The sequence below is a fragment of the Cucumis melo genome, chromosome 9 (assembly GCF_025177605.1).
Source record: "Cucumis melo cultivar AY chromosome 9, USDA_Cmelo_AY_1.0, whole genome shotgun sequence".
Classification (NCBI taxonomy): Eukaryota; Viridiplantae; Streptophyta; class Magnoliopsida; order Cucurbitales; family Cucurbitaceae; genus Cucumis; species Cucumis melo.
Window position 1 is genome coordinate 24,160,305 of NC_066865.1, and position 21,114 is coordinate 24,181,418.

Here is a 21,114-nt window from a genome sequence, read left to right on the forward strand (position 1 = left end):
TTTTCGGTCACTCTAACAAATCAAGAGTTTATCCATGAATGACCACATCCATATGAGAAAGATAACATGGTGATTGCTCAAGTTGCAGTTTAGAAGGGATGTATAGAGGGTGAAAAGAGTGAAGCTTTGACATCATTGTCGAAACTGAAATTTGCTGAAAAGAGCGAGTATGAGTTTGTTCGATTAAATCAAATGTTGAAATTGTTATGAAGAAGCTCATTTTGCGTTAAGTTTTGCTCTATCTTCTCCTAGGGTTCTTTATGCTAAGATTTATAATATAATATATTTTCTTAGGTTTAAGATTATGGACTTCATATTTGCCATTAGAAAATGTAATTGAGTTTTCCGTAATTTGATATTTCGTACTCTCAATTATTTCTTTTATTGTTGTCGAACTCATTCCTTTTTCGATTTCCTCGTCTAGGCTGTTGGTGCCGAAAGGGATGCAATTGAACTTTTGAGTATCAACATAATTATTGTTTTCTCTATTGATTTAAAAGCAAAATACAATTTTAAATCCAACTCAATGGATAGTATATGGTCAATAGTTTGATCTCCGTTAAACCAAACTAATTAAAAAGAAGAAAAAACTATGCATTTTAGGTTGGGAGAATCTATTATTTATTTGTATCAACTATTTTTTTCATTTAAATAAATGTAGAGAATCTTATAGTTCATGCACATTTAGGGCATTGAATGAGGCTTTTTTAAAAGAGAAGAAAGAAAGAAAGAAAGAAAGAAAATTAGAATAGATGAAGAGGATTATACATTTATTACCACACTAAAATATCACAAGAGGTCTTTTTTAATTTTATTGAATATATATATAGTAATCAACCCACCCTTAATAGCCTCAAATGATCATAAGAATGTCAAAAATCCTAATTTACAGAGCTTTAAATAGTAAATGCCAAAAGTCCCAACAATCATTTAATCATATTTAATTAACTCTAATCCTAATTTTGATCATTCTTAGTTTTCTTTTTTCTTTTTGTATTTTACTCATTGTTTCATATTGAAAGGCATCTCTATTATTTCATTCTTTTATGGAAATAAATCCTTTCTTTTCTTCTTCAAGATCTCACCCTTCAAAACATAGATTTATGTACTTATATATACACATGTAGAAATATTTACAAATATAATAAAATTACAATTAAATAAGTCTATCATAGTGTAAAAACTTGTTATATTTATAAATATGTTTTTTATAATTAATTTGTTATGTAAAAATGTATAAAATATAAACTTTTGAAACTAAAATATTCCAAACATATTTATTTGTTATTATTGTTATTTCTTTGGGGAAAGAACAACTTGATCTTTTGTGATCTTCATTGAGCCAAGCACACAACATTACATAAAGAACATTATTATATATACATATATATATATATTCATATAGCAATAATAGCAATGATAGTTATAATAATAATAAAAATCCAAAGCATAAATATATATATATATATATTTTAAAAAAGAAAAACAATGGTGCATAGGAAATGAGGGGGGAAAAGGATGGTCAACTTCATCTAGTGGGTTCTCCCCTACATGGATTGAAATCTTTTCTTTGATTTGAATATCTTATAATATATATAGTTGACCCACAAAAGTTAAAAAGTTATCACTATTGTGCCTTTGGTAGGACTTAGCCACACATTTGACCAACTTTAATTAGTAGGTTTAGACAATATTAAAGGGTTAAATTATACCTCTAGTAAGTTTCGAATTGCGTTCCTAAACTTAGGATTATGTTTTTATAATCTATATCACTAACGTTATTGTTGGTGTAATAATATTTCGATTTAATTGTTTAGTTGTACTTGTAACTTTATATAATTAATTAAAGATAGGTTTGTTAGTGTACGAGAAAGAGAATTCAAACTCCACCTTTACTTTTGATTGTTTAATATATTAATTATTTTGTTTTAATTTTAATTATGGGCCAATAATATTTTAGTTAAACTAAAATAAAGTCTACAAAATTAAATAACATATCAACAAATTATTTTATATCTAAATATTAATATGGATGACATGTTAGAATGAGTAAAATTTAATTGATAGGGCATGCTACATTTAATGTCTTTGATGATGGGATTAAATATGAATATAGTCTAAAGTTCAAGATGTAATGATTTTTCTAAACTTTGTGGACTAACTATTTGATACAGTAAATAAATTATCTTTGCCCTTCAAAAAAAATTACAATCTACTTTGAATTAATATGTAAAATGGATTTTTTTAAAGTGCTCTTTTTTTGGTTTGCATATGCATAAAGTATTTTTATTATTATCAAATTAGTATAAAATGATTATTAAACATCATGAATTAAACTATTTTTAAACATTATTTTTATTAGCTAACTTTTTCTTAAAATTTTTAGCATACGATTGGTCTAATTGGTCAATAAAATTAGTTGGTAATTAGGAGTTAATCGTCATCGGAGCTGGACTCTCAAATTGGTCGTTGTTGCAGTTGGTTGTCAACGATAACCATAGTAGAAGTGAAGTAGAGGATTAATGAGGGTATTTTGATAACCTTAAGAACTCAAAAAATTATATTTTCTAGAAGTTGATTTTAATCGTTCTTTTAAGCCAATGCATTTTTGAACTTTTTTATTTTTCGAAAACTATTTTAAGTGATTGTTAAAATTAAATTTCAACTTTTCCTTTTCTAAAATGATTTTATTTTCAAAACCAAACATAAATAAAATTAACTGGTGTATATAGGTCGATTTTGTCTTTTTCATCAAGAAGCTAGAAGGATGTTCCAACTTTCTTGAGCTGTCTAAATCTTTTTGTTTGAAATTTGATTGTGAAGAAATTTCTTCATTCTTGTCGAATCTCTATCAAAAAAGTAATGAGAATGAAAAATAAAACAAATTGAACATTAAAACGAAAAAGAAAAGAGAACTTTTAGCAGAGAATTTGAAAACTATAAATTCAATAAATAAATAAATAATAGAGTAAAAATAGAATTGTATTTCATGTTTTCAAATGTATATACGATCGCAGATTCAACAATTGGATTTTTAAACAGTTGTTTAAAATATATTTCATATTATATTTATAAGTCATAAAACATGATGTTAAAAGAAATTGTACAGTATAATTTATAATCACTATACAATAAATATTTTAATTTTAAAAAAATTAATTGAGTTTATTAAGACAATACATTGTAGTTTTAGATGTTTTATGTTTATTATTTCATCCATTCATTTTTCATTTTTAATATTTAAAGTATCGAAAATTGTCGCATTCTTAAAAGTTTAGAAATGAAAATGAATTAACGTTGCAACGACTAAATCGAAAGTAATAAAATACATTAAATATGAGTTAATAGGTCTATTAGTTTAGAGAAATATTAAAAGCAACTAAAAAATTTCTCAATACATTAAAACGTTTTCTTTTTCTTGTGAATTCATCCAATGTTTTGGTATTTATCCTAACTTTTGTGTATTTAATTTGAATCAATTTTGATTATTCAATACACATGTGATTATCCTTAAAAGCTAGTGGATAAGAATTTCATGCTTCATGTGATGTTCATTACTTCAATTCTTTTTTGTATAATTTTGAAAAATAATAATTTTAAAAATTGTTCTTATTATATATTACAAAATAAACTAAAATATTTATAAATATGTAAAGAGAATTCAGAATCGATATTTTGCTTTCAAAAAATAAATATCGGGTAATAGGAAGCATGCTCAATCTTTTTTTCTTTTAATTTTATAATTAGTTTTTATAACCATCGTCGTCATTTACCTTTTTTATTTTTTTATTTTTAGTTCTTGAAAATTAAATTTATTAATATGTTATTTTTTTCTAATTAAATATCTTATTTTGATATCTACTTTTTGTTCGTGTTTTAAAAAATTAGGTCAATTTTTAAAAAACCGAAGAAAAATTATTTTAAGAATATTGTTTTTGTTTTTTGAATTTAGCTAAGAACCCTAATTCTCTTCTACTTTGCTATTTATACAAACCATAGTTTGAAAACGAAAGAAAATAGGCTTAATTTTCAAAACACAAAAAATAAAAAACGAAATGGTTATCAACATAGGATCTAAGTTTTTTATGTTTTAGAGATGTATTTTATTTATAAAAAAATCATAAGAAAAAATGAGTATTTTTTTTCAACCCCGCACATTATTTAGAAAAAACAATAACAAAAAATCATCGACTTATTTGGATGCATAATTATTGGAATTTTAGTTTATGCTTATTTAAGTGAAATGGATTCATGAATATGAACATGTCCTTTTATCTATTTTGTTTCATGTACTTTTATCCTATATTTCTCATTTTAGTTTTTGTATTTATAAAAATGGACTATTATATATATATATATATATATATAGAGAGAGAGAGAGAGAGAGAGAGAGAGGATAAGAAATCAAATTCAAAACTAAAGAAGTAATTAATAGGTAAGACCAAATAAAATTAGACTAAAATTTATTGGAATAGTATTTTTTTTATCCGATGAAAAGATAAACTCTCCCATATTTCACTAAATTTGGATAATTTTTTTTTTAGTTTAATTTTTTACGATATCTGAAAATATTTTTTGGAATATAAAATAAAATTGAACCATAAATAAATAAACAAACTTGATGTATTTTAAAGAAGGAAATAAAATAAAATAATTAGAATATAAATTTGGTGTTAGTTGATGTCGGCTGTGTTGCAATATTGAAAATTAATACGAGGCCAGCAGATGCTATTTAATTTTCTAGTTCCAAAATTTTTTGGGATTTGACATTTTTTTTTTCCTTAGAGTTCTTTTTTAATTTAGAAGAAAGAGATTTCTCCATTTATTTTTGTTGAAAAATTATTTGTAAATGACCAAAATTGATAAACAAATTTTTATATATCAAATTCTAATAAAGAAAGAGGTCTTATCCAAATACATTTGTTCAATTGTAAATATACTTTTTTAAAATTTTGATGGTTGAATATGTCTTTAAATTTTCATATCTAACAACTAATTTTCATTTTGAATTATATTTCTAACAATGAATAAGTCATTAACTATCAATATAGTTATTTAAATGTTAACATGAATGGGTGGTTGAACTATATATATATATATATAGTAACATGCTTGATGTGAGACAAGTGGTGAGTCTAATTAATTTGATAAAATTATGTCCAAGTGAATTTATATATAAGAAAATTGAAAAAAAAAAAAAAAGGAAAAAGTTACGTATCGATCCCTTTAAGGTTTATAATTCGAATATCTCCCTCCTATCTTCTACTTAAAGAAAATGGGAAGTAAAATAATCGTTTAGAAAACATATTCCGATTGAATTTTGATACACTTTCTAACTTGTTTGATAAAAAGGTAAAAAAGAATTATTATTGTTATTATTATTATTATATATACTCTTTATTTTTCTTTTCTTTTTCTCTATTTAAATTGTCTCTCCTATTATATACAAAATAGTTACGATTACTTTCTTTCATTTATTCTATCTTTTTATTTTTTCTCCATTATTTTTCGCTATTTTTTTCTCTATTAAAGAAACCCAAATTTGAGTGTTTTTGCTACCCGAATGATTTTATATATTTTGTTTAATAATCAACATATCTTTACCGAAGCGAATGATCAATAAATGGATGCCAAACATATAAAGAAAATAACGAACATTTTTAAATACAATCAAAATATTCACAAAATATAACAAAATTTTACATTCAACCATAGAAATCGATAGATTTATATCATCAGTGTCAAATCATCGATGTTTATTAGTATATTTAAAGAAATTAATAAAAATTTATTATTAATTTTGTTATATTTTGTAAATATTTATAGCCGGTCTTGTCGATTAAGATTGGGTTTTTAAAAAAGAAAAATAGTAATGAAAGAGAAAGAAATGAGAAATATAAAAAAAGAGGAGAGTGACGACGGCAATGGGCAACCGACTATGAATGAGAAAAAAGAGACATGACGATAAAGAGAGAATTATTTTTAAAATACAAAATATTTTTTTTAAAAAAAAATAACAATTACATTTTTAATTAAAAATATTTTGTCACTTAATCTCTCCAAATGGCCCATTTTTAAAAACAAACTTGAAAAATCAATAAATGTTTCAAAATTCAAAGGGTAGGAACTAAGATTATAATTTCATACACACATATGTGATTCAACTTTAGGAATGGTGGAAAACTCCCTTTAAATACTTCAATTAATTCTCATAAATAAATTTTTAGTTTTTAAATTTTGGTTTCTATCGTTTTGAAACACTCCTAAAATGTAGGCAACAATACAACATATAAACTAATTTTTATAAACCAAACGAGATTGGTCATAGTCTAAAATATAATTTATTTTGTCTCCTAATTTCAATTTTATTCATTTGTTTTCTAAACTTATAATAACAATTTAAACGTTATGGTTAGGTATCCTAATTATAACCTTTTTATTTGGGAACTTAAAACATTATATTATAGTCTCGTAGTCACATCAATCTAACTAATAAATTTTAAATAATAGATGTAAACAAATGATATCGTTATAATAGATCGATACGTTAGAAATCTAATCTACTCTATCACAAATTTGAATATTAAATTAAGATCCAAAATAGCCTAAATCCTCCGATCAAATAAGAAATTTGGTAGGTGGGTTTAATGGTTAATACCAAACAAATTACATTAATTAAATCATGGCGCTGTTGTTTTACTCTTAAATAATCCCAAAACTAATCTACTGGCTAGATTTAATTTTGAAATATATGTATGTATGTATGTATGTATTGTATTACATCCTTATCTCCAACAGCTAGTTGTTGGGTGGCCTGCTTTTTGTCATATTTATGTAAAGAGAAAAAGAGAGGGACGAGTCATAAGTCGTTGCTTCGTTCATGGTATAAGCAACAACGAATTAATATATTTATTATAAAAGGTTGAACAAAGTTGCAAAATAAACTATGATTTAATTAACAAATTTGTGTTTAGAAAATAAAATTCAAATTGTATTGACTAATTGAATGAAACACGTTTCAAAATTTAGAAAAGAAGAAGAAAGGTGAATATATAATACGATATCTAATTTAGATTCGAAGTTCTATTTCTTATATTTAACGTGCAAATCATTTGATTTGGTTAATTTTTTGTTTGATGGGTTTACTGCTGATAATATTTAGAAATTTATGAGGAAAAATAGATTACAACGATTGATATATTTTAATTATTTCTTTTATTTTTGAATGACCAATCAAACACATTGTTTGGAGATAAAAATAAAATGAAAGTTTTATTATAAGAATTTGAATTACTATATATTTATTGTATTATTGCTTGATTCCATTAATCTTTGTATCATAAACATATTTGATTTGACTTTTACTTTCTCTTAGTCAAACTTTCCATTTATATTAGAAAATAATTATTATTTTATTATTTGGGTTGGAGGGATGAACTACTCTAAATTATACAATCTTTTTTTAATTAATTAATTAAAATAAAATTATTTTGTATCAAGATGGAAAGGGTAAACTATATATCAACAACTTTGACAAAAGAAAATAAGAGTACTAGTCCATTATTTTTATTAATTGATGTAACTAATTATAGGAATGGGTATTTGCATGGTCTTCCATGCTTGAAATATTTTAAGCAAAAATTTACATGAGATCCCCACGCACACACAAAGATCGTATCGACTTTATATATATCAATAGAAAATTGAGTTTCTACGGTTCTAGACTTTGTTATTATATAAATAGATTTATATGAGTTGTTATGATTTGATTCCTACGCTTGTAATTGTTGAAATAAAAATATAGATCTTGAGTACATAAAACAAGAACGATCCTAATAGATTAAAGATAAAAAATTTTAAATTCATGAGTATAATTATGCAAATTTGTAAATATAACAATTTGTTTTTGTTGTGGGTTGACTAGTTTTTCGTTTTCATATAATAATTTAATGTATTATTGTTATTGGTATGTTTTTTTTTTTTTTTTTGGTATCATTGACGAACTATATGAAATTATGAATAATTGTTTTCTAATATAAAGTATATTATTTTTGCATACTTTTTTAGAAAAATGATGTCAACCGACAAATACGTTGTTTTTAAAAATGCTTCTTTACGGGTTTAGGCCCATGTTTGAGGCCCAAATCCACAATTTGACTCTTTTAAGTCGTATATATATATATATATATATTAGAAATTTATCTATTGGAATTAAAATATATTTTGAAAATAGTCAAATTTTTGTTTATGTTTTTTAATATCAACTAATTGTAAGGGGTCCCATTATGCTTTCTGAGAATTGTACCAAAATCGTTCCGGTGGCGGTAAAATGGTAAACCAGCGCCGACCTCCCGGAGAAAATAAATTATTGGAGAAGATACAATTTTAATAATGAATGAATTGAATGGTGGTGGGGGGGGGGGGGGGGGGGGGGGTCCCATTTTGACAGTATCTACGGTAATGCCGCCGCTCGCCGGACGGAAATGCCGCCGTGACGGCTCCACATCTTCGACTTTTGTTTGTCATGTAAGCTTCCAAACAAAAGGCCACTTGCTTCGGACCACTACACTTCAACTTTTTTCCTTCCATTATTTGTTATTTTTGTTTTTTCTTAGGCAATTTTGTTCAATTATTTTTATTGAACTATTATGTTATATTATATTAATATATGGTTTTCAATAAATATATATATTCGAAATTACTACTCCAAATTTAAAGTTTATTTTGCTATAAGAATCATGAGGAGTTAAAGTAATCATAAAACAAACGGTTAAAAATAGAGAAATATGACGATAATTATGGTTTAATATAAACATTCAAACAAAAAAAAAACATATTTAAATTTGTTTGTACTTTCATAGTCAAATATTAAAAAATATAATTATTTCAATAAAAAAAAATAATTAGAGCTTAATTACTTTATATATATGTGCGTGTCACTAATTATAACACCACCAAGTCAGTCTCCATTAGACATCCCAAATCCAAAAACTCATTGCCTATTTAATTGGGCCTAAAGTTGGGCCAATTATCCAATTCAATTTACTAAAATACAACAATATTTTATAAAAATTATAAATATAACAAAATTTAGTAGTACTAGAGTTTTATCTAAATTTCACTATAATATCTACAAATATTTATAAATTGTTGGTTTTGTTTTGTTTCGATGGTATGAAATAAATAGAAGTGGAAGTAATAGGTGGATTTTGGGCCTTTCCCTTTCGTATTTGGTGGACAAGAAAAATTCACCACCAGATTTGGTGGGCCCTCAAGAGGAAAGAAAAAAGAGAAATAAATGTAATAATGTTGTGAAGAATGAAGGGCTGTGATGCTCCGACGAGAATGGGGTTTGACGGGAAAGAAATAGAAGTGGGGGTACTGGATTTTTCCTCCTCCTATTTTGTTTGTTTGATGTTAAAATGGGGAATATTTGTGACAACGAAGAACTCCACACACACAAACAGATTTCTTTTTTTCTTTTTTAGTTTCGGTCCTGACTGCTGACGTGTAACCCACTAGCACATGCGGTCCACGTTTCAGAATACCCCAATCACGTGACATCATGACATCTCGACGTTTCAACTCAATTATAATATATATATATATATATATATATATATATATATATATATATTTATATTTTAAGAAATTATTTAGTTTTACTTAAAATATCATTTTTGTTTTCTAACTTTTGAGCCAATTTTAATTTATGTACTTATCATAAATCTTTTAAGTTGAAGAAATTCCAAAGTATCATGATATTTTAAGTATATTACAAAGATATTGAGATGTTGATTTATGAAAATTTGAACGAATATTTATAAATTTAAAGTAAATTGTAAAAATAAATAAATAAATAAATATTTTATATATATGTGTAACCAAATGAAAAAGTGAAAATCTAAAACTTGATTCCATCTACCATATAGATATTGAAATTGAAGTGTGAAAATGCGCACATGCTAAAATATAATAGCAGGAAGTGATAAAAGATGTTATTTTGGGGGTGGGAATTTGATGAGTTATAAAATAGAGGTATAAATTTTATATTAGTTTCCAAACTTTGTATGTTGTTCTGCGTTAATTCTGGAGCTTTTTGAAGTGTCTGTTTTAGCCTTTGAACTTTTAAAATAAGTGTATTTCAGTCCTATCGTTAAAATCCCATTAATTTTCTATTGAAATAGTGAAGTGACTTCTATATTTGAATGACTAAGATGTCAAATAATTCAATCACTTTTGATAATTTAAGGTTTTGATTTTTAGTTAAAAGATTATGAAAAATTGACGTTTTATTAGAGATTACAAAAAGTCAATGTCTTGTAGATTTTGATTGTCATCATTTTAGCTTATTATCATTCTACTTTACTTTTTAAACTCATACGCTTGATGCAATTCGTGTATGTATAAACTTTTTAGTGCCTCAAATTTGAAATATTTTATGATTCATTTACCTATTTTTTCCCTCATTCTTTCAATTTCTTTTTGGGTTTTATGATTCATTACGGGAATGTCTACTTCAATTTCATCAAATTTATTTTAAATATGTGTTATACTTATTTTATTAGGGTCTTTTAAAAAATATAAAAAAACGGTAAAGTATTTACATTATATAGAACAATTTCGAAAACGGGAAAAGGCCACTGTGTAACATACAAAAAATGCTCCATCAACAACGCGCGTAATATATTTGGTACACGATTGTTTAGATTTTTTTTTTCAATTCTATCGTTTAATTTGGTTTCATGATCGTTTAATTTGTTGGGTTAACTATCGTTTATATTTGGCTACTCTAAATGATTTTGAAAAAATTTGGTACACGATCGTTTAGATTGGCCAAACTATTTTTTTTCAAGATTCTTTAAAACAACATAAAAAAAAGAAGAAAGACAATGCACACAGTGTACGAAAAAAGAAAAAAAAAAGAAAGACATGCTCGCAACGAAAAAACGGAAGAAATCAACCTTAAAGAAAATGGAAAAAGAGTAAAGGAAGGAGATGAGAAAAATATAGAGCAAACTTATAATATTTAAAAAAATGACTAATTTGTTACACAAACCGTAAATATTTTAGTAGTTTGTTATATTTATGAAAGTTTTTTTATTTTTATTTTTTTAAATTTATTTTATCTATTATCGATGTTAGACAAAAAACCAAATATAGAAAACCACATCATTATTACGTTAAAAAAAAATGAAATTCTAACGACACATGCCAAATAAGTTTTTCTTAAAAGTTTAAAAGAAAAAAAAAACATACCTTATTAAAAGTTGAAGAATAAAAAAAAAATAGATAAAAGTGTAAATTGCATAGAGTAAAATAGAAATTGAAAATATTTGGGATTGGATGGGAGAGGTGTGGTTGAGTAAAGATTGGTTGGGTTTAGGAATTTGAATAAAATCTTAGTTGGATTGGAAGAACCATCACGGATTCACATTCATTCACCCGCATCTTCCTATTATTATTATTATTATTATTATTAATTAATTAATTAATTAATTAATTAATTTATTTATTTATTATTACTATATTATAATATTATATTATTTAGACCAAATAAATAAATAAATAAATAAATAAAAGACACTTTGTGGGACCCACCAGGCCACCCACCCACCCACCGCCTCCTCTTATTTCTTTCCTCTCCTTTCAATATTTTATCCCCGTGAAATTCGGGAATATTTTTTCTTCTTTTCTTTTTCTTTCTTATTTCTTTACTCACCAAATTATTTAACAACGTGTGCTTTGGATTTATTACGAAAAATATTTCTTCTATACAAAATTTGTTTCATTACCTCAGTCAGACATATCATTCCTTTTCTAAACTAATACTAGGTTTAGAACTAATAAACATAATTAAGTAAGATTGTTTATTATGTTACGAGTTAAACTAACTAAATAAATAAATAAATAAATAAGAAAATGTTAAATTGATGGCAGACAAAATAAAATCCAATCGCTTCTATCGCCCGCCATTCCTCTACTGCCTACTCGTACTTCAATGTCGTATGTTTATTATTATATTATGTTTTTCTTTCAAATAAAATAACAAATGGAATGTTTATTTGTACTACCTCCCTTTATCTAAAAAGTAAAATACGTTTTTATTTATTTTAAATTTACTTTCATTTATAAAAATAATAATAATAATAATAAAAGAAGTTAATTAATTAATTAATTAATATATAATATATAAATAAATAAAAGAAAATAGAAAATTGGGCAACAGCGAAGGAAGCGATGATTTGATCATATCGTCCCAACCGACAGAGAGTGGCCACGTGAGCCAGTCTGATTGGCTGGCCCCACAATGCCATATAAGAAAATGAATGGCTATGATTACGCCATGGAATTGGGGAGATGGTAATCATACACCGTTCCTATTATGATTGCTTCTCTTCCCCGTTCTGCAGTTTGAGTGAAAGTGAAGCCAACGCTAAAACATCTAATATCTTCCTCACATGCTTGATGATCTTCGATTGGATAAGATTATAATGTAACCTAACCTTAAATTTACAGTGGAATCTATGGATTGAACATTTTGTAAGAGTTTTCAATTCAATTCTCTCCTTCACCGTTTTCGATGGAACTTTAGATTACGTAAAAGCTATAATCCAAACTATGTATAGGGATTTGTTGCAATTTTTCTTTTTAATTTAGGAAATGGACAGTAAATTAAGGATTGGGATTATAAAATGTTATAATTGACCGTAAATACAGTTTAATCATACCAAAAAAAGAATGTAACTATGGGATCGTTGCTTAAATTGGAAGTTTTAAAAGAGCAGTGGTGATTTTAGCAACTCTTGTCTAACTAATATACAATGTAATATTTATTTAAGATGTGATGATAAATTAACAATATAATTAATATAATGTTAAGTTAAATTATAATTTAAGCAAACTTCAATCTTCAAAAATTTAAAAATATTATCTATAAATTTACTAGAGATCATATCTTTCACTTTAACGTTATGTCAATATTATTATCAAACTAAGTTCATGTTGACGTAATATCGTGTAGAAGAAGTCATTGAGATTAAATTACGCGGAGTACGAAAATATTATATTAATTCATACTAAATTATTATAAATTTAGTTAAGAGGATGGTTTTTTAATACTCCCATCCAAAATGACTTCTCTAACCTAGCATTTATTGTTACTATTTAACCCAAGTGATCATAATTGAAGAATTAGATTGCATGAAAAAGTACATTAAAAATAGGAAAGTACTCATAACCAATGGGTGATTTAAACTCTACAGCACTAGGATACATAGTGGTGAGAATATACACACACACACACACACACACATATATATATGGGGAGAGATTATTTGTGAAAAGTTTATAAATTTTAGGTTAAATTTAGTTTTTTTGGTTAGTTTATTGTTGATTTTTTAAAAAACTTTTTATATTTTTAGCAATTTTAGTATAATATAAATTTGAAAACATATTCATATGAAAATAATGATTATTATTTAATCAATTTTAGTAAAAATTAATTTTCAGAAATTAAATTGGTCTTTTAGAAAAGTGATAATTTTAACAATAATTTTATTGGTAGTCCGTAATTGCATTAATTATATTCCATATCAAGATTTCAATAATTATAGAATAAGATCCAAGACAACTTAGCATGACATTAATGATTCAATAATTTTATTGAAACATAGTATGGTAATTATAATTGTACTCAATATGTTTGGTTTCAATTATTATTAAATAAGATTCAATAATTTATTGAAGCATGTGGCATATGAATTTGTGATATACGCATATTGAACTATGAATGTACTAATTAATGAATGCACTTAATTATATTATCTTTTATCAAAACTAATTTCAACACACATAAAATGTAGACAACAAAATACAAAAACTATAGGTGGTGTTTGGTACGAGTGAATAATCATGATGAAATAAAATAAATAAGTAAAACAAAAATGGCATGACAAAAAAAAAAAAAAAAAAAAAGATTCGAGCCAAATGTGGCGCTCTAAAACCAAAACGCACGATCAAGCTTAGGGATCAGGAGGGATTGAGTTGGTGCTTTTCTCGAGTTAATGTGATTAAACAGTGGCATACACTTGGTGTCTCGATGATCATGCATGGTTGAGCCTATCTACCCATATGACTACTAAGCTTGCCCTACATGTCGTACCCCAATAACACCGTTTTATGATGAGCATAAGACTAAAATCGAACAAGTTTTCCTTTCTTAAGACAAATTGTTTTAGGCTTTTATAAGACTTAGAAAGAACAATTTCAGAAATATATAGGAATGAAAACAATATTTAACATTTATAAAAAAAACATACACTTTAGGTGCATTTTTTGGTGAACTATCTTTACGCATATTACTTTAGCATCTAATCAAAATTTACTATGTGACAAATTTTTTTCAAATATATATATACATTATCTTAATTCATATATTTGTGCTAATATAAGTGTAGTTCGACAATAATTAATTTGACAATATATCTTGTTATAATATATATATATATATATATATATATATATAACATTTTTGGTATGGAGTATATTAGTATACAAAAGTTAATAATGATGTTTAGTAATTTCTTTAATCCAATAATACACCCTGTAAGTTAGAATTATTGTGCTGATCAATTCTTCTCTTTCGGCTCCATTAATAATCTTTTCTCGAAGAAAATAATTTTATTTTATATATATATATATATAATTTTAACAAATGAAAGAGGATTTATAAATATATATATATATATATATATATATATATATAACTAAAGAATCATGAAATAAAATTTTATGAAAAGTAAAATTGTAAAAAAGTTTGAAAATAGAGGGGGTGGTTGTGCAATTTGCCAAAAATAAAAGTACAAGACCGACACAACGTAAGTGGTTAGGGAGTGGTTTTAGGAATTGGCGTGAGAATGAGAATTTTTCGTCATGTCGTCTCAACTCTCAAGGAATATTTCAATTTCACCTGGAGCAGTTTAACTGACTTGACTTGATCCAGTTTTTCTTTTTTCAATCTTTTCTTTTCTTTTATAAATTGAAAATAAAAATCACTCCAAAATTAATTTGAGTGACTAATTTTTAAGATTAGAATATGTTAGAGGAGGAATTTAATTTTCAATTTTAAAAAAATTAAGGGTATAATTATAACTATTCAAAAACAATTAATCATCCCTTAGGCCTTAGGGTCTTTAATTTCTTCTTTTAATTTGACTTTGACTTGGTAATTAAATGGATTTTTCTTTCACCAACTTTTCATAATAATAATAATAATGATTAAAAACAATAGTAATAAAAGAACAAACCAGAAAATAAATTATCAATTTAGAAAAAGAAAAGGTAATTTTGGTTTCTCTAAGATGAAAGAGCAAATGAGCAAATTTTTAGTGAATTTGTTTTTAATATAATGCGATAAATAAATTATTTTTTAGTTAATTTTTTTTAGAAGTTAATTATAATTAACCTCACGAGTTTAGAAGATAAAATTTTCTCTTTAAGATAAATCTCATTTTACTCTTAAAAACCTAATTTCATTTTCTAAAAAAAGAAAAAGAAAAAAAAAACAATAACCTATTTTCACAATATCATTTTGAAACTTCAATTTTTTGTTTTAATCAACAATATAATATCTTTAATTAGTTGAGTTAGATAAATTTAAAATTTATTATTTATGCCCACGGAATTAATTAATTTAATTTTTTCCTACCTACTCTTATTATTATTATTATTATTATTATTATTATTATTTTAGATTCAATCCACAAATTTATTATTCTCATTAAAGTTTGATTTAGAATTCAAGTAAGAACAAATCACTACAAACGAGATCGATCGATATCAAATAGAATTCTTGCTTTATATTATTCCATCGACAAATTAGAATATTTTTCTTTAAAAAAATATATTTTGAATTTTCTTTCAAAAGATTTCAAAGACAACCCTAATTCTAAGGAAATTATTGCATTAAAGAAAAGGGATGTAAATGATAAAAAAGGGAATAATTTAAGCAATCAATCACATCAAATAAGAACCAAATATATTTTTTTTATTTAAAAAAAGATGTGTGTATTAAAGGGAAAAGTATTTGCCAATTGGTACACCTTTTTCGTACGGCCACAAAAGATGAACTACAAATTGCAAAAAAGAAATACTAAATTTGGGAATTTCTTTATTTTTCTTTTCTTTTTTTCTTTTAATGGGTTTAAATCTTGTTTTAGTCTTTTGGAAATATTTTAGTTTCATATGTTTTTAGAAGCCTTTGTTCATTATATTAGACGTACTAATTCTACTTGTTTACAAACTACTTTTGAAATACTAGTGTTTTTTTTTTTATTTTATATAAAATAATAAATCGACAATAAGAAGGTTAAAAAAAAAAATCATTATCAATATAACCTTAAACCTACTATTTTGATTTTTAGGCAAATTCCAACAATATGGTGTCGTTCGGGTGAAAGATAGTTCGTTGGTGTTGATATATATATTGTCTTAGCTCGATCATTAACAATCAGGGGTGTAAGGAGTTGAGAAATTTTTTTAAACCAACTCGTAAATTTGGATTGCTCGAATTAGCTATTAGACGAAATACTTGAACGGGATGTCTTTAGTGCCAAGATTATTATATATATTTTTATTAATTTAAAATACTTAAATTTATTTACTACAACACGTGTTAAATAGCTAAAATTAAATCTCATAAAACTTAAATATTAAATACTAGAAATATGAGATTTATATATGTTAGAAACTCTAAAAACAATCATAAAGTATACTTAATATCAACTTAGATTAGATTGGTCAATCTAAAAAAATTATTCAACGTTGAACCATTAAGAATCGTTTAAAACTAAAATTTAGTCTCGACGTTGATATTTAATTATAATCAATTTATTCAATTCTAACTCGATTAATTTTCGTATATATTTTCAACTAACATATTAGAAGTTTAATAAAATTTAAATACTTGTGAGAAACTTTGGTAATTAAATTTTAGTAATTTATCTAAAAAAGATTATAGAGAACAAACCTTTATGAATAAAGTTATAGACAAATTATATTTTGATTTTAAATGACAAACTTCTTTTTTACCATTTGGTACGAAGTTTTCTAAAGAAAATGGCATGTCAAGAAATTTTAGTACGTATTTAATGTTTGATACATAATTAGTTGATATTTTTAAGTAGTTTTCTTTAGATTAAGAACCACAAATGAATATAATGTTTTTTTTTTTAATCTTGAGGAAGTACTAGACATCAATCTATAAATGTCAAGGTAAAATTATACTATAGTTCTAAGAAAATTTTATCTATCTTGGAGGTTGTGTAATTTGCAGAGGTTGTTATATAACAAAACAAAAGGAAAAGAAGAAGCACTTTCAAGAGTGTAATCAACAAACTATAGTAATAAGGAAATACGACCAAATCGTTTGATAAAACCCAAAAATTATATAAAAAAATAATAGCAAGAAATAGAAGAAAATATCACTATATTAATTAATTTCAATCATTTTACTAAAAATAATAGTTCTTTAATCTTCAAGAGAAAAAAGAATTGAGTGAGTTTTGTTAGTAAGAGAAAGAACATAGCATTGTTAGAAATATTATTCACTCCACAACACAAAAACTAAGGAAAATTGTCATACAGACAATATTATATTATCAAAGAAAATTTAATAGTGAGAGTTTATTAAGGATAGTAAAAAAGATGAATTGGTAAAGAAAAAAAAGAAATGAGAATCTGAGTTGGAAGGAGTTATATATGTCCACTAAAACCCACTCACTCACTCACTCACTCACTCACTCACACTAAGTTTCATAATTTTTAATATGTACACAAATATTCCCACTAAGTCATAGCAATACAATTATTGTTATTAAACATAAAAAGGAATAATAATTTTGAATAAATAAATAAATAAAATTTCTCTCTCTTGTTGTGTGTGTGAGCAAATAATAAAAGAAGGGTTTTTGAAGAATTGATGGGGGAGAAGTTCCACATGAAACCATCTGAGAAAAAGAAAAGAAAAGAAAAGAAAACAAACATTCTTTTTTTCAGCTTTTGATAATCTCATCACCACTTTCAAGGTTACAACTTTACTCTTTTTCTAACAAAACCCTTCCAAAATTTTCTTCATTAATTTCCATGGATACTGCTCAATGGCCACAGGTAATTTCACTTTCTTCTTCGTCTTCTTCTTCTTCTTCTTCTTGATCTTCTTCCTTCTGTTTTCCTTAATTTCCAGATTTTTTCTTTATGGGTTTTTGTTTGAATTTCTATATATATATATATATATTTTTTTTTTTTTTGGGGGGGTTCACTTTGTTTATGATCTCTCCACTTCTCCCAAAATATTCAGTGACAAAACTGATACTTTCTTCAGGACATTTTGGCATTTGTCCTTTCTCTTTATTTTGTGTTAAAAAGAAAAAAAGGGTTTTCAGTTCCTTTTTCTTTCTCTCTTTTTTTTTTTTTTAAATATATATATGGATGAGATAACCTTGAAAACTGTTATAAAGCAGCTTTTAATTTAGTTGAATTTGTTGTTTTGTTATATATGTCTGTCTTTCTTCCACTTTAGAATATAATTCATTCATTTTTTTTTCTCTTTTTCCTTTCTTTTATACCCTTCACAAATTCATTCATTCATTAATATGATCTCTTGATCTTTTAATTGTTTGTAAGTGTAAATTATATGTTGGTTTTTTTAGGAGATTGTGGTGAAGCCGATTGAAGAAATTGTGACAAACACATGTCCGAAACCAAGTGTTTCAATTTTAGAGAGAAAAATTAGACCACAGAAGGAACAAGCTTTGAATTGTCCAAGGTGTAATTCAAGCAACACAAAGTTTTGTTATTACAATAATTATAGTCTCACACAACCAAGATACTTTTGCAAAACTTGTAGAAGGTATTGGACTGAAGGTGGATCTTTAAGAAACATTCCTGTTGGTGGAGGCTCAAGAAAAAACAAAAGACCTTCTTCTTCTTCTTCTAATTCTTCATCATCTACATCTCCCACACAACCTACTTCTTCTTCTCAACCTAATTTCCCCAAGAAAATTCTTGACCATCAGCTCCCTCAAAACCCTAAAATCACTCCCTCCCAAGATCTCAACTTGTTTTTTCCACCCTCAAACAATCAAGATCATCATCATTTCACCACCAGTAACAACAACCTCTCCGAAATGATTCTCGTCGGTAGTAACCCTTCGATTAATAATAATGCCACCTCTTCCTCGGCTTCTGCGACGACGACAATGTCGTCGCCGCCCCCATCACAACCTTCTGTGATGGAGCTTCTCACCGGGATGGCGAATAACAACAACAACAACTCTAGTAGGGGTTTGAATTGTTTCGTTCCGATGTCGTCGGTTGTTGTCCCTGATCCTAGCTCTGTTTACACTGGAGGGTTTCCTGATCTTCAAGATCAATTCAAGCCGAGCCTTGGATTCTCTCTCGATGGATATGGTGTCGTCTCGACTGAGGCGGGTAATGGGGCGGGGAGGCTTATGCAGCTGCCATTTGAGGATTTGAAGCAAGGGTCTAATGGAGTTGATCAACAAGGGAAAGAGCAAGGAAATGATCATAATTCAAGTGGGTATTGGAGTGGAATGTTGGGTGGAGGATCATGGTAAATTATTCTAGGATTAAATTATATCATTATTAACATTTTGGATCTTTTAATCTTTTTTATTCTTGTCTCCAAATTGATTTTCTTCATCAAATTTCAGTCATTTAACTGATTTTTTTCAACCCATTTTTTATCTCTTTTTTCGGGGTTTAAAATTTCATTGGAAAAAAAAAATGATGAACTTGAAAAACATATAATCAGTTCAATGACTGAATTGATGAACAAAAACAATCTAGAAACAAGAACTAAATTCTAGTCAGTACAACACTTAGAACCCTCTTTAATTTTTGAACCCTAGTTTATTAATTAGATGATATCATTATAACTTTTAAATTTCACTAATTTAATTTCTCTCTTTGTATTACCTGACTTTTTCTTTCAAATCCTTTTTACATTACTAATTAATATAGTTTATTATAGATTAATCTCTCCTTTTGTGACATTAATATTATATATATTGAGACTATTAGTTTCTATACATACATATAATATATGTATATAAATATATATTATTGTATCTTCTTGAGTAATAATTGTATCTTCTTGGGTAAAATTTTCCTAATTTGAATTGTGTTAATTTGTTATTCAACTTTGGGGTCAGCAGCTAAAAGAAAAACCTCTGAAATCTTTCCACATGTTGAGTTCTCCATTTCCTTTCTTTTTCTTTTCTTTTTGTCTAAGTGAAATGTTTACAAATGCATTCTGACAAACCAAAGACCTAACTTTTTTCTTTGCTCTCTCAAATGGACACATAAGGAAAAGGAAAAAAAAAAAAAATTAGAAGGGTCATGTATGAAATTCCTAATTTTCATTGTTGAAGTAAAACTATATTGAGACTTTTAGTTAGCCATGAAGCTATTCATACCAAGAAGAGGATGTGAAAAAAGAAACTTAAACTATATGTGTGTGGATATATGTGATATTAATTAGATATAACACTACAAAGATTCAGGTCTTTTTAGCTATGGATTTGGTAAAGTGTAATGCAATGGTTTTCAATTATTGTTGTGTAGTACTCATAAATTGAAATAAGAGAGGGACACACACCTTATTATATGTCATCATATTGTGTTTATTTTATCTCAATTATAATAAGTACTACACAAAATTTATTAAATTTGATGAATTAGGATGTGTTCTTAATTAAAATAAAGCTTAGGTATATATATAGTACTTGAAATTTAAATTTAAATTTAAAGGGACAATTATGGAACCAATGCCCAATGGTGTGTGTCATGTCCATCTCAATGTCTTTCTCTTCTCTATTGTCTTTCAAACCCATGATTTTGGGAATCTCTTTCAAAATCTTTGCCTCTTTTTTTCATTAATTTGGGGAAGGAAGAAATAATGGTATCTTCTTTTTTTTTGAAAAAGAAGAGGAGAGAATCTCTTTGTTGAATTCTTTTTTAGTGGAAAGCTCAAAGCTCATCTTTTGAGTAGGGAAAGAGAAAAGTAGGGTTTTTCAAATTTTTATTCTTTTC

The 21,114-nt window shown here is 26.0% G+C and overlaps 1 protein-coding gene across 1 annotated transcript; it reads left to right on the plus strand.

The window, feature by feature from the left end:
* Window positions 1-17,797: 17,797 nt before the first annotated feature.
* Window positions 17,798-20,058, plus strand: LOC103482848 (dof zinc finger protein DOF4.6-like). Its single transcript, XM_008439210.3, has 2 exons — window positions 17,798-18,168; window positions 18,711-20,058. The coding sequence occupies exons 1-2, from the start codon at window positions 18,145-18,147 to the stop codon at window positions 19,635-19,637; spliced, it is 951 nt and encodes a 316-aa protein (XP_008437432.1). The 5' UTR covers window positions 17,798-18,144; the 3' UTR covers window positions 19,638-20,058.
* Window positions 20,059-21,114: the final 1,056 nt, after the last annotated feature.